General features: G+C 30.2%; 1 protein-coding gene across 2 annotated transcripts in view; it reads right to left on the bottom strand.

Annotated features, from left to right (window-relative positions):
- NLGN4X (neuroligin 4 X-linked) overlaps positions 1-15,386 on the bottom strand; it is a 454,011-nt gene that overhangs the window by 173,423 nt on the left and 265,202 nt on the right. Inside the window, exons 4-5 of one of the 2 annotated variants that reach the window (XM_074300200.1) lie at positions 13,747-13,806; positions 10,018-10,170 (exon numbers count right to left, since the gene is read on the bottom strand). In XM_074300200.1, the coding sequence (XP_074156301.1) occupies positions 10,018-10,170; positions 13,747-13,806 (213 nt within the window). The remainder of the gene's footprint in view (positions 1-10,017; positions 10,171-13,746; positions 13,807-15,386) is intronic. The other variant, XM_074300201.1, reaches the window with a different exon arrangement.

The raw sequence follows: 15,386 nt of genomic DNA, 5'->3' as shown, positions 1-15,386 counted from the left end.
ACAATATATCAACATGAATAATATCCTGAAATATGAAATAAATAATACATTTCTTCCTTACAAAATCATGATCTATACTTTGAATGAGTGACCTGTATTCCTTCATGACTAATGTCAAATAGGAAAAAATAGATGGTTAGGTGGATTTTTAAACTTTCTATCACTTCTAATACTTGACTATGTGTCTTCCAGCTTAATAAAGTTGCCAAAGGCCTGACTTCCATCTTTACTGAACAAATAATTAGAATCCCTATTGTAAGCATAGTAATTAATAACCTCATTATTTTTAATTTAAAAATTCCTTTATTAACATCTTTAAGGCAAAGAATAATTTCACCATGCACTCATGGTCAAGAAAACATTTCATTTTACAGAAGACATGCTTTGCAATATCAGATTTGTATTATGTCATTTGTCTCAAGGTTTATATAGCTGTCTTTAGAAGCATAGTTCTATAACTTTTCTCTTTAAAAATTGTATTATTATCAATACATATGTTTCCACCAAATAGCAGGGAGGAAAATAATTCTCTAAGTCAGAAAACTCAAATTGTTTAACCTGAAGTAATTGGGAAATATTCTCCAAAATGAATAAAAGTAAAATATAACTGTTATAATGTTAATTTGTGATTTTTATAAATCAATATTTGACTAGCATGTATCCATTTCTATCTGAATATAACTCTAGTGGCCTAAGTAACCAAAGAGATTATAGTACCAAACTCTGAAAGGTAATAAAATTTTTAACACATATATTGGCTACTGCATGTTAAAAAAAAATCAATTTGATTAAAATATTTATTAAAAGAAACAGATTGTATAGAAAGAATCACTAACATCAACTTCTGCCTAGCAAACAACAATATCTTCAAAACCATATGGCATTTCATAAATTATATTATTGAGGCAAGAAAAATATTCGGGAAATATCACAAACATATATTGCCAAGTTATCACTAGCAACAGTATGACATATTGTGGGAATGTGTTACAGACATATACATGCATACATATGTGTTTATGAATATATATACATGGAGAGAACAAGAAATAGACAGAATGAGAATTTCTGACACTGCAAAATTAAGTAGAAATCATTTAGTTCAATGCTTTTCATTATTTGTTCTTAATCAGAAAGTTCAAACATGCTGTCTGGCCACATGCGGGTCAAAATACTCTCATGTATGTTCAAACCAAATTAAAATGTATTTGCTGTCTGACTGTAATGTGTTGATATATTAAGACAAGTATATAAACACATGGTTTTCTAATACCACAGGGATCATTATGTGTGGTTTAGTAGACCCCATTCTTATTTGAATTTGACATTACTGTTCTAGATCACTTAATAAATCAATAGAACTAGAACCAAAGTATTTACTGTCAGTAGTTACTGTCAGTAATCTTTGCAATATACCATGCTGCTGCTTCTAAGAAATAACACTATTATATATATATATATATGTATCATACTAGAGAAGGAAAATACCTTCAAAGAAACATTATAACACATTATAACAGTCCTTTCTAAAAATGGAGATTTCAATTATAAGTAAGGCTAGGAACAATGAATAGGGAACTCAGGAATATTTAGGGAAAAAAGGGTCTCTCATAAATAGTTTGATCACTGGAATTCATCTATTCATAGTACTTAGAAAAGTTCTTGTTCAACTCTCACTTTTTAGATTAGAAAAGAGGCTAAGATAGGAAGTCTTGGGGCTGAAATAGATCTGAGACCAACTGATCCAATCCATTTGTTTTTACTCAAGTTAAATATTCACATGTTTACAGATGAGGGTACAGAGAGACCAAATTATTTAAGGCAATACTTCTGTCAAGAAGATCCAGAAATTCCTAAAATAAAATAGGACATTTAAGAATACCATCTATACCATTTTTAACAATATTCATGTAGGCGTCTGAGGGTCTTTTTGTTTTCTACTGTGTATCACCATATCAGGCTGACTGGCTAGGAATGATTCAAAGATGTACAATCTGATTATAGTCATATAGAAGTAGTACATTTTGAACACCTTGAAAATACCTAATGATCCAAATAGCCAGTGGTAATGGTTAATCTTTGTAGATCTTCTAGGATTACTACAGTATCTAGAGGAAACCAGCCATTACAGAAACAACATAGGAGGGAGGAAATAGTTAAATGAGGTAAAAAACTACATCCCCATTCCAATGCACAAAGATAGCCAATAACTATACTTTCTTTCTAATGAACAGAGATGGCCATTAAATTGAAACATTTAAAGAGAAGGTAGGACATTTGATATTTCTATTGAATAAAAAGAACAAACAAAATCCTGGGACCTTAAAACCAAGATAGTTAAAAGGGGGAGAGAGAAATAGAATAATAAAAATTTAGATATGGAAGGCACCTCAGAAGTTAGGAAGTACAATGCATACCTAAATAGGAATGGTTTTAACAATATACCCCCAAAAAGGATTCATGAAGTCTGTGCTTGAAAAGTATCCATGACTAGTTCCTGAAACAACTCTTCCTATTATTGGAGCACACAGTTGAGAAAATGTTTCCTATATTGATTAAACCAAAGTTTATGTCTTAAATTCATTATTATGATTGCCATTCATTTATCATTTTAAGGTTTGCAAAGAGTTTCATCAATATTATCTCATTTTATTCTCACAGCAAGCATGGGAAAGGCCAAATTTACAAAAATAGAAACTGAAGTAAGGAGAGGTTAAATGATATACCCTGGGTCACCTAGCTAATTTGCCTGAATTTAATCTGAACTCATGTCTTCCTGCCTTCAGGCTCAATATACCTTTTACTGAATCAACTTCTAAATCAGTGCTACTAATTTTTTTGAGTTTAGGGTTTCTTTAAATTCCCCAGATGTTTTTCATATAAGCCATTATCAAGACATACCCCCTCATTCTTATACTTTTGAAGCTAATTTTGGCTCTATTATAACACTTTATTTGTATCTAATTATTTCAATGTACTGGATTTAGTGTATTTCCCAGGGTTCAAGCCTGGATGATTTGCAAAGAAATCTCCTCATTGGTAATAAGGATTGGTAATAAGGATAATTTGATGTTGTATCTTAATGTTAAGGGCAGAGTTGACTTAAGAATGTGGGAGAAGACTATATTTCTTCTTTTTTTGCAAAAGAACATATGTGGCTTCAGACCCTACTGGGAAGAAATCAAAAGAGAGAAACAGACAGAGAGACAGACAGGCACACACACAAACACACACAGAAAGACACAGAGAGAAACAAAGACTGAGAGAGACAGAGACAGACACACACACACACACAGAGAGAGAGAGAGAGAGAGAGAGAGAGAGAGAGAGAGAGAGAGAGAGAGAGAGAGAGAGAGAGAGAGAGAGAGAGAGAGAGAGAGAGAGAGAGAGAGAGTGTCTTTAGGAAACAACAGAAATAGGACTGACTGCTTTAACATGTCTTTGATTTCCACTTTCCCACCTTAGAGACATAGGGATATTAGTCCTAGAATGAGATTAGATATTCTAAGTACAATGTACTAGTTTGTGAAAAACATTTTGATTCCTTTTTCTATTCAAATTGTATAAAAATAATCTGATCTCTTTTTATGGCTTCATCTAAGATATGGATAAATACTAAATAGGACAGGGTCAAGTATAAATGCCTGAGGCACTGGATTAGGGATTTCCTTCCAATCTGAAATCAAAACATTAGAAAATGCCCTGAATCCAGCTATTCAATCAGTTCCAAGTACACCAAACTGTGGTATCTTGCTAGTATATCTCAATTCAGTCCACAAAAAGAGCTTAAGACAATATCAAAAGGTTGAGTAAAAACTAAGTGAATCATACTCATCTCATTCTTCTAATTTATCAGTCTAGTAACCCTATTTTAAATGGAAGGATTTTTTCACAATAGAAGCCTCAAGATCTTTGAATAAAATCAACATGATGAATACTGCTATTCCAATTTTATAGTTTTAGTCTTTACCTTTCTTTGTAATAAGTGGGAGGGAAAAAACTTTATGAAAGGTATTTGTCTTATAAATAACTAGCATAGCCACATCTGCTCACTGTTATAAACATTTTCTTGAATTGAGCTCTACCTGAAATTTCTGTCTGTTTCTTATGATTAAATAGTAAGAATTCTTTTATCAACACACATTTCCTAGAAGAAAAATAACAACAAATGCAAAAACAATTGAATTATTTCATTCCTTTACTCAAAAAATATTCATTAGCTTCCTTTTAATATCAAATTAAAATTCACATATTTTTGTTTGACATTTAAGGTCTTCCATAATTTGGTACCACCTTATTTATTAAATTATCTTATTATATGTTTCCCTCTAGTCATATTTGACTTTGCTGTCTCCTCCAAAGATAATAAAAATGATATGAGCTTCTTTGCTTGTGCATATTTAATATATTGGTTCTTCCTGCCACTTTGGAATTTTTGTCTTTCCTCTGAAACCCAATTCAAATCTTACCTCCTCCAAGAAATCTTCACTGATTTTCCCTAGTGGTATTGACCCTCTTCTTTGAACCTCTCATAGTATTTTTTTTTTTAATTCCTCTAATACATTTATTATGCCACTTTGTTAATTATAGTTAGCTGTATTTGTGTATATTTTCTTTTTTTTTTTTTTTTAATTTTTTTTATTATATATATATATTTTTTATAATATTATCCCTTGTATTCATTTTTCCAAATTACCCCCCCTCCCTTATTCCCTCCCCCCGACGACAGGCAATACCATACATTTTACATGTGTTACAATATAGTCTAAGTACATTGTGTATATTTTCTAGTGGTAGAAACTATTTTCTGTTGGGTAATGCTACAGAGAGGAAAACACTCCTAAGAAAAGATTTGTATCTGCTTTTCTATTTTTCATTTTCTGACTATTTTTCTATAGATAAAACCATGTGAAATCCTAATCTTTACATGTAACAAGTGAACCAAGCTGGCCCTTTCAGAAAGTGGTGGTTTTTTTTGTTTTTTTGTTTTGTTTTGTTTTGTTTTGTTTTTTGCTCTGTCATTAGTAGTATCAGAGACTTAAGACTTAACATGAGTTCTTTTTTCAGTGCTGATTCTGGAAGAGAAACTGAGTAATATTTTATTTTAATCTCATATTATTTTAAACTGATTCTTTTAACCTATCAAATAAAGTTTTTTTTTTTCCCTTTAATTTATTATCCACGGTGTATTATCACATTATGAGCTTCAAATCTGAATTATTGAACTATTATCATTTGAATCTGATCTACAACAATATGAGGTAAGTTCTACAATGGCAGAAAAAACTACTGATAATGACAATGTTGATAGTAAACACATATTTATGTAGTTCTTTAAGATTTGTTCTATTATAGTCCTCATTTTTTTTTCAGAAAAGGAAATGTAGGGGAAGAGAGATTACAAGACTTCTCTAGGGACACAGAGCTAGTTAAACATATGTGGCATATTTCAAATTCAGAGCTTTTCTGATTTAAACTTCACTGTTCTAACCACTATGCTTTGTAGTTGCTCTTATATAACCTTTTAAAGAATCTCTCTTCCTCTTAATCTTAGTTTTTAGTATCTAATAACCACTTTTTTAAAAGCCTGATAAATAAGCATTGTTAAAGAAAACAGGTGCAATTGTGCAGATAATCAGAACCCTTCCCATCTTCCCTTTGCTTGGAAAGGGTGAGGGGGAAAGGAGGGGCAGCTGTGAAGTACTGGTGAGTTTCCCTCTAAGCATCCTTTCTGTATGCACTCACACACCTCTCAAACAAATAGCTTCCTACAAAGAGCTGGGCTTCAGATCTGCCAGAACTAGAGAGGGGATCAATTCATCTTTTACCTATGAATTGCAATTATATGACAATTCAGTATAGTTGCTTATTTGACAAATCAAGTTAATGAGACCCCATTTTTTTTTCTACAAGCCTGTTGGACTCAGATCTTAGAGTTGAACATAAATGTATTACTTAGCATCCTTTCCCATTAGTAAACCATACTGAGCATTAAATGACAAGACAATATCACAAACAGGGATATAAGGGCAAAGTATTAGTACATCTGTCCTGAAGCAGCTTTTTCCTCAAGGTACAAATCTGTAGGAATTGGGTAATAGCAAGTTGAGCTTAATTGTATATTTGGGATGTGACAGATGGTTTTGGCATAATGGAGAGAGAGACGGATAAGGTATAGGGGGAAAGATATCTTCAAGTCATGTTCACATCCTACAAACTCTTCACAGCATTTTTAGGAAGAAGACACAGGAAGCTGTTCTGAAATGAGTTGGATTTGGAAACTAAATTAAACATAATTAAATCTCAAATGTAATGTCCTAAAACCTGTGAAAAAACACCAAGAGACAATCCAATCATGGTTACCTATCTGGGAGAAATACATATCTCTTGATCAAACACTTTGGACAAAACTTGAGTTCAAGCAGCACAAAGTGATTTTTATCTTCAGGTTTTACACACAATTGCAAACAAACAATTGCAAAAAAACAGAAATCATTTTGATATATATATTTTACGTCAAATACTAGGTAGAAGTATGAGATTACTGATCTGGAAATACTGACCTCTTTCTTCAGCCAGTCACAAAAGATAGATGGCAGTCAACACTAACATATTTGAAAACAAAAGGAGTTTGGTTTGCTGAAGCCTGGATGATGATATCTAAGATCTGTCCACAAAATAAGATAAAAACAACTTACCCTAGTTTGGTGCATCACAGTTTGCAGAGTGCTTTTACTTTTGTTATTCCACTTATTTTCACAATACTCCTTTGATTCCTCCTAAATTTCACAACTGCTCCTAAAGGCAGAGCACTGCTCTCTCCACCCTACTCAACCCTCCATCACCTTCAAAACCATTTTACCTGGTCATTTAAAATGCTAAATTGGACAAATCTGAGAGAGCTCAGGAATAATAAACATTACTGCCATTAAGTTTTGCAGTCTGGGAGTTTGCTGAATCAATGAGAGTTGAAGTTTGATGAGATGCCTTTAAAAATAATAATAATAAAACACGTATGTACTGGAAAACAAATCTAGCTTTATTTATTTTTTCCCCTATTACTTATTAGCTCTATTATTTTAGTTGATTTTACTGTGATTTGTTTAAGGCATTTTTTTTTTTTTTAATGGGGAAGAAACCAATTGAGATACACAAGCACTATTTACATTTCATGGTCATAGAATTGCTAAGAAGAAAGGTACTTGAATGATAATCTAATCTAACCTTTTTTTTTTTTTTTTTTTTTTTAATTGATGAAGACCTTGAACTGATATAAGCCCAAAAGCAGTCACTGTACTGTTTAGGATCAGAGCCAGAGCTAGAAGCCAGGTCTCCTGAGGTGCTTCCTGATTATAAAATTTCTTTAGGATTTATTTTGCCATTCATTTGATTTAATTTGATTTTACCACTACTTATAAAAACATGTGATACTTATATATGAGCTATTTAAAAAATGTTTTAAACCTATATAAAATTATAATTTCTATAACACTATGTGTTATAATTTATTATATTATGAGATCATATATGTGTATATGATTATATTATATTCGGGATTCGTATTATATAGTAAATAGCAAATGCATGCACAGTATTTGCATTTAATGCATAATAATGTATATATCTATATATCTATATACATGAATGGAAAATATACTTTGTCAACTTTATTTTTTGACCTTTCATGAAATACACAGATAGGTATTAAAACGATGTCTAGAAAAAATGATTTTATTACAAATATCTTACATCTAAAGCTCATGATCTGAAACAAAAACATGAAACTTAAAAAAATTTCAAAACCCATCACACAACTAACCATTATTGAATACAACAGTATTTGACTCAAACAAAAAAAATTGCTTTGTATCTTTCATCATTCCATAGTAGTGATGAAATCATATCTAAAGCTTGACTAAATCCTCTTTTTTCATTCTTTCCTAAAGATATTACTTATGGTATCCTAAGACTTTCAAGCTTTAAGAACTCTGGATCTGTGAGGAGAAAAAAAAATTTAATTTTCTAATATAAATGAATATTTAATTTTAAATTTTTTTTCAAAAAGTAATTTTTGGCACATTATGATAGAAATAATTTGTATGTTAAAAACAAAAAAAAATGCTTAGCAAGCAAAAGAGGAATTATTAGACCCTCTTAAAATAATAAAATAATCAATGTTCACAGAAAAAGTTTTTTTTTTTTTTTCTGAAGTCCAGCATTATAAATAATATAAATATATCATATGTACAACATAATAATGCTGGCAAACTTTGCATAGTTTCACTTGGAAAACAGAACCAAAAGGCTCTTTCAAGCTTGATATAACTACATGCAGTAAAATACACTGCTCCTTTTGAAACTGATTTGTAAAGTGACCCACAAGATTGTCCTCTTTCTCTGTTTTTTTGTTAGAATGGGCCTTTTGTGTAAAATGAAGAAAAGAAAAGAAACTTGATTTCCTGTTTCAATTACACAAGGCCAAAGCAATAACAAGAAGTCTTTTAACTAGTCAGACTATTCTGGAAACCATATCGATAATTAAAGGAAAGGATTCATTTTTAAAAAATAATTAGGGGGGGGGAAGTCCCTAAAATAAGTCACAAATAGAAAGAAGAGAGAGAGTTAAAAATGAAGGGGGGAAGGGAGGAAAAGGAAGAAGGAGAAGGAAGAAAATAAAAAAGGGAGGGAGGGAACAAGCAAGCAAAGGAAATAAGGAAGAAGGAAAAGAAGTTTGCAAGGAGGGAGGGAAGAAGTAAAAGAGATTAGGAAGGAAGAAGGGGGAAAAAAGGGTTTTAAACACTATGATTTGGAATAAAAGTTAATTTATACATTTCAAATGATTTAACATCATCTGAAGTGGATCAATTTTGTGAAAATGTATTGTCAGTTTTGTCTGAGATTTCTAAATTAGGATTTCCATAATTTTTCATACATGTCTAGTTTACCATACAATGCAAATTGATAATACAATTACTATGAAATGTTATACAAATGAAATTAGCATTTTAAAATTAAAATTCTGTCAATAATATCTACTTATTTATAAAATAAATTACTATTATGTTTCTCAGATGCATGTCTTTAATCATTTATTTATTATTAGAATTAAAATCAGGCATTTTCAACCAAAATATAGAACATTAAAAACATATATTTTCTGTCCTTTAAATGCACATGCATTGCATAATATATGTGTTCCACCAAAGGTAAGTATAAAAGACACCTTCATTACTGATTATAAAAATACAACTGTAGACAGCAGAACTAGGGAAAACACCTCTCTGACTCATGAAAGGTAAATGTTGAAATAAAACTTAGTTTGCCCATCCCTGATACAGAATGACAAATAAAAATAAAAGGAAAATAGCAACACATTTAAGTCTTGAAGTTTCCATTTATATTATCAATATCTTTATATTCTAAATTGTTAAAAAAAAAAAAAAAAAAAGTACCAATTAAAAATCCAATTCTATAACACATGATGTGTAACAGTGATTTGGAAAGAAAACCATGTAGGTCAAGATAACCAGATTCTAACCAGAAACAACTGGGAAATATGATTAGTGACTTGCTTGTCTTCTGATAAAGGCTGAAGTTCCTATTACAATATTTGGAAATGATTCTGAATTTCATTTGATGTTTATAATTTTTTTTCTGCCAAATGTGGACATATTATCCAGTGCTGATCAAAATAATATTAACACTGCCCCAAGGCAGAAAATGTGTTTTTAAATTTAATTGAATTGAATAAGTATGAAAAGACAGGGTAATTTTAAAGAGAATTAACTTTGTAAAAAAAAGCATACATATTTGTTTGTCTTAGAAAAACAAAACATATCTAAGTATAAAGCTAAGAGTTAGCATTCAGATTTTAACTTTTACTTCAAAGAAAGCAAGCCTACTCAACATCATACATGCAGAGGAAAATGATTTTTTCTAGGAGTTAAAATAATCCAAAGACAATAAATTATCCCCACCCCCATTACTCATTTTTACTATTATAAGAGAATAACTTACCTAAAACTCCCAGTCTGTAGTTAAGGGTTATGACAATGACATTTCCATAGCTTGCTAGAATGCTTCCATCTATCATGTTGCCAGTTCCCTCCATGTAAGACCCACCATGGATATAGACCATGACCGGCTTCTTACTGTTCTGATCATGAATGTCTGGGGAAAAAAAGATTCAAGCAAGAACAATACAATAAAGCAATATTTTATTTTCCAAATTACATGCTTTAACTTAAATATGTAGAAAAGCATTCATCTAACAATTGAGAGTTGATTTCATCATCACTTGTATCCTTGTAGTCTTATATGAGGCACTAAAAGTGCTATTACTCTAATATTCTCTGCCTTTGTTATACAATTCATACTGTGTTAAATGCAATTAGAAATTCTCTTCCATTAGGGAAACCAGGGAAATGTCTGGAAAAGGGGGTGTATTTATATGTGTTTGTATATAGTGTATACATACACATGCATATATATAAGCTTAAAGCACATTTTTCTTCACAATGTTCCATCTCAAATAACATAATTTGAAGATATATATGAGTTATAATTTATGAACTCTATTCAATTATTTTTAGAATTTTTATTGCAAAATTTGAACTTATCTGAATATAGTTATCATCTTTTCATAGAATAAAAGTAATTGCTTAAAACTTTTAAAACTAGAAATGGCATGGTGGACACAGTAAATGATGAAGGTGCAAAATAAGCATTGCTTCTCAAGAGCTTAGAAATACATAAAAATTATTATCTGAGCAAAAGAAGTCTTTTTCTTTCTGAAATGATAGTTTCTAGTGTTGAAATGAAAAAAAAAAATTCATCATCCAATCTGTCTTTATAAATGTTAAGTCCCTCTGGTGATGACAGAATTTCCTGTTGCACATGTACTTTGAACATTTAGTGATGCATCTTTATACACTGAAGGGAAAAAAAATAAAGAATATTTTAGAATTATCTCTGATAATTGAAATCTATTTCTAATTTGAGTATGCTTTTTTGAAAAGCTAAAATCTTCAACTTAGCCTAATGAAAACATATAGCTAACTGCTATAGCCATTCTAGAATAATTTTATAAAAAATGAAGAATAAGAGAATTCTACCATATATAATTTTCTCTAATTTAACAGGCTTACTGTATTTAGAGCTGGAAGTGACCTTAGGTATCATCTTTGTCTAACAATTAATTTTGGGATGCCATGCTTCCAATTTGAAATCTCTCTGCCAATGGAAGTACTTAGTAAATCTTCAGTTTATTAAATTAAACCTCTATAAACAGTTTCAAGAGAAATAATATGGCATAATGAACAGAGGAAAGATTTTAGAGTCAAAAAGAGTTGAGTAGAAATTCTGTCTCTAATGTAGACTAGCTATGACCTTGAGAAAGCTAATTAATCTTTCATTGTTACCAGATAATTGTTTAACTAAAAATTACAGACAAGTTGAATCTCTCAAATAAGGGCAGATATTTATACATGTGTTATTCTGCTGTTATACATAATGTACTTGTATGTGCTTTTAATGAATCTCTTGAATTGAGAAATAAATGTAAAACTTTTTTCTCTCTTTTTTGAAAATGACCATATCCTTCATTGAATCTTTACAATGATTAAAACTATGAAGTAAATTATAATTACATAATTTAGAAATGTATTCAATGATTAAAAAAAAAAAAAGGCAGATTCAGTACTACGCAAAGCATGCTAAAAAAATGTGCCTCTAAAATGTTGTTCACAGTAAGGTACATGAAAGAGTGTAATGCATACACATATAATGCATTTCAAAATTAATTTCTATTACTTTCGCAACAGAAAATTCAAAGCCCTGTAAAATCATCCCCTGCAAAAATATCTCTTCTAAAGTGTCAACTAAACTTCCTTTGCATTATGCTTTCCAATCATTCTCCTATTTTTATCTAATTAGTATTAATATAATGGTAAGTAAGCCCATTTATCTGAGAAGAAGGTATGAGGAGAGTACATTGGGAGAAAATGGGGAAGGAGTAGTGTGTGTGTGTCTGTATGTGTGTGTATCAGATTAACATCTCTTACCTTTAATGAAAAATAGAACAAGGTTTTCTTTCACTTGAGGAAGTAATAAACATGCCCCATCAGTTTCAAATAAACCATACCTTTTGGGTTTTAAATGTAAATCAGATAACATTTTTAATAGTGGTAATAGCTGCATTTTGAGTATTTTGAAAGTAACACCTTAAAATTAATAATAATTATTATTATTATTATTATGGGAAGAAAAAACATTATAAGAAAATTATTGGAATAAGAGGAATGGAAAAACCTACCACTAACAGGTAGTAAAATTATGGTTTTTCTGGACTCACTATCACAAGGGAGAGTAAGTGGTGGACCCAGATAAAGATGATATTATTCTAGAGTGTAGAAGACTTGTTACAAAATTGTTGTAGGCAGTGTCAGGGCTCTAACCTTGAGGCCAGTAGTGAAATAATGTTAAGAAAAGACCAAGCAAAAGAGCAATGGGGGCAAAATGTTTTCCTCACCCAGAACTTGATTTATAGAAGAAATCAACAAGGGCGGCAATTGATAAAATAGCACCTTGAAGGAGTCCACTATGCCAGCAGCGATAACTCAGTACCCCATTTACCAGCTTTAAATTATCTCCTGACCCTAGAACCAGAGGTTCACCAAAGGCCTTCATCCTTTGTAGTAAATAAAGTGAGCTCCAGGTATTTCATTACTGAGGAGTAAAAATGTTCTTTTAGCAAGCATCTTCTACAAGTTAGAGTTAACCTTATTCTGTTTTTAAAACAAAAATCATTTATCATGCCAAGGGGTAAAATATAATGTACTAGTTGTCTGCTTGGTTTCCACATACCTTCCATCGTTTAAAAAAAAAAAAAAAGTGGCTTGTATTTCACCTCTGGTGTATATAGACAGTGTATAGTCTGTCATATAATTTGAGGTCCTTCAAGAGGAAATTTTCCATAGCAAAAACAAAAAACAAAAAACAAAACATTTCAATGAAAGGTATTTTCAAAATTGCTGTCTTTGTTTAAAAATGAGAAGAAAAAAAGAATATAGCTAGCTTTTTTAGACCTCTACAAATTCTTAGAAATTCCCATTTTTCTTGAAAATTCTACTAAGGAAAATAGTCCTGAAAGAAATAACAATATCTCATTAAAACACTTTTTGGTGTACTTCACTGTGAACCATATAATTTTTATATACACTACATTTTAGAACCAAGCTATTTGAAAAAAGAAAACATTGGATACCTGAAGATTTGTTTGTTTGTTTTTTAAAGATCTCTAAGAATCCTAAAATTTTATAATTTACAATGTGTAATGAAAGAGAAAGAGAGGGTCACCATTTCAAAATATTAGGTGTATTCACTAACAAAATAACTTTTTTTTTTTTTTTTTTTTGCAAGGAGGAAAAAGAAGTACACATGCATGTTTTAAAATTCCATTTTCTCTTCCACTGTAAGAGTAAAGAAAAAAAAAACACTTGTAAATAATATTGTGTTATTTCATACATTTTAGGAACAACCTTTACAAAACATAAGGATACTGAAGTCATTCTCTATGTTAACTGGGAATTTAAAAAAAATGAAAACTGTCTTCATACAAGAAGAAATAAAGTAGTACATTAAAATGTACTTTCCTTTTTTCAAGTAAGGAGGGAAAAAGGATGTTGAAATGAAAAAAAAAATCATAGTCATGCATCAGGGTTGAGCTTTGAAAAAGCAAAAAAATACCTTCATCTTCACCACGATCATTACTGGTTATATCATCTGCGCTTTTCTTTGTGTTGGCTCCTGGGGTCATAGTGAGGAGGAAAATAAAGGGAAAAAAGAGAATTCAAAAACAAGAGTTTTGCAAAAAAATTAAAAGAGAGATACTAGCCAAAAAAAGAAAAAAATGTAACATAAAAAGTTGAAATTTGTTACATTTGAATTTCAAAAAAAAAGGATGCAAAATGCATACAAACATAAAGATGTCAAGAAGAACAAATTCAAAATGTTATTTTAAAAATATATAGATTATATCTTGTGAAAATGCAATCTGGGGTTTCAAAAGTGTGATAACTGTAAAAACAAAGTTAATGGGAGATTAAAAAAAGGTAAAACCAAGCTATAAATATATTAAGTTTTAAATAGTAAGAAATGTACATGATTGATGTATTTTCTGCCAATTTTCAACTTTTATCATTTGTCAAGTTTTATAATGTCACTGAATTTACAATGTAAGATAAAAGTGTATATATATAATATATTGCACAAGTAAATATGAAAGCTATGTAAATAAAAGGGACTTGTCAAGAACAATTGAGTTGAATTCTTTTAATAAGACTAAATAAATATCTCAATTTTCTGAAAGTGTAAAAATTTTTAAATGATCTAAATCAGTCATAAAATTGATTCATTCTATCTTTAATCCTTAGCAAGCATTAAACCATGTGGTAGGGGGAAAATAAACCCTCAATAATAATTTTCTTGATAGAATTGCAAACTTTATACATGGTATAGTTCTGTATCTGAGAAATAATTGCTTATTAAACAGAGGTTAAAAATAACTAAGATGGCAATTGATAAGAAATCATTATAACCTTCCTACCCTCCTCCCCAGGTGCTTTGTTAATAGAAAATATACTCACCTGGATCATAATACATATTTACTTGATATTCACATTTCTACTACTTGTACAAAATCAAATAGAGAATTGATGCAATTGTAAAAATAAACCACAAAAAATCATGCTGCTCCAATATGAAATAGATATATAGCATTCTTTTTAAAAAACTATTTGGATAATTGGCTCAACTCTACATTTTATTTGCATTTTAAAGTTAGATTATATCTAGAATATATACATATCTATATTAACATGAACTGCTTTTATAATTAAATATAACATTTGACCAAATCTTCTTTGTCCTCTTCCTCCCTCCTTCAAAGTTAACACTTTATAAATAAAACAAGGCCGTTCCATGGACAGCTAGATAATTAGGCAACTTTTACATTTAAAATTTTCTCAAAATGATCAAAATTCTTGGGATAAACAGATTTGGGGGAAATCTCCAGGGAAAAGAAAGGGAATTTGTTCTCTGGGGGGAAAAAATTATATATAAATAATTATCCCTTTCAAAAAATTGTATTTTTTTTTCATATAGATATGACTATAGTGGCTATGACCAATGTTGAATATAGTGGGGGTTTTTTGTTTTGTTTTGTTTTGTTTTAAGAAGCTAATTTGTGGCCTACAATGTTGTTTACACTTCTGAATATTAATTTTTCTAATGATCAATTTTAAGTCAAAAATAACTAATAGTTAGTGTACTACTTGGACTTTCTTTTTCTATAACATCACAGAGAACTATCTTACTTTTGCTTGTTA

Source organism: Sminthopsis crassicaudata, chromosome 3, assembly GCF_048593235.1.
Source record: "Sminthopsis crassicaudata isolate SCR6 chromosome 3, ASM4859323v1, whole genome shotgun sequence".
NCBI lineage: Eukaryota > Metazoa > Chordata > Mammalia > Dasyuromorphia > Dasyuridae > Sminthopsis > Sminthopsis crassicaudata.
Note: the sequence above shows the minus strand (reverse complement) of the source record. Positions and strands in the feature narration are given on the sequence as shown.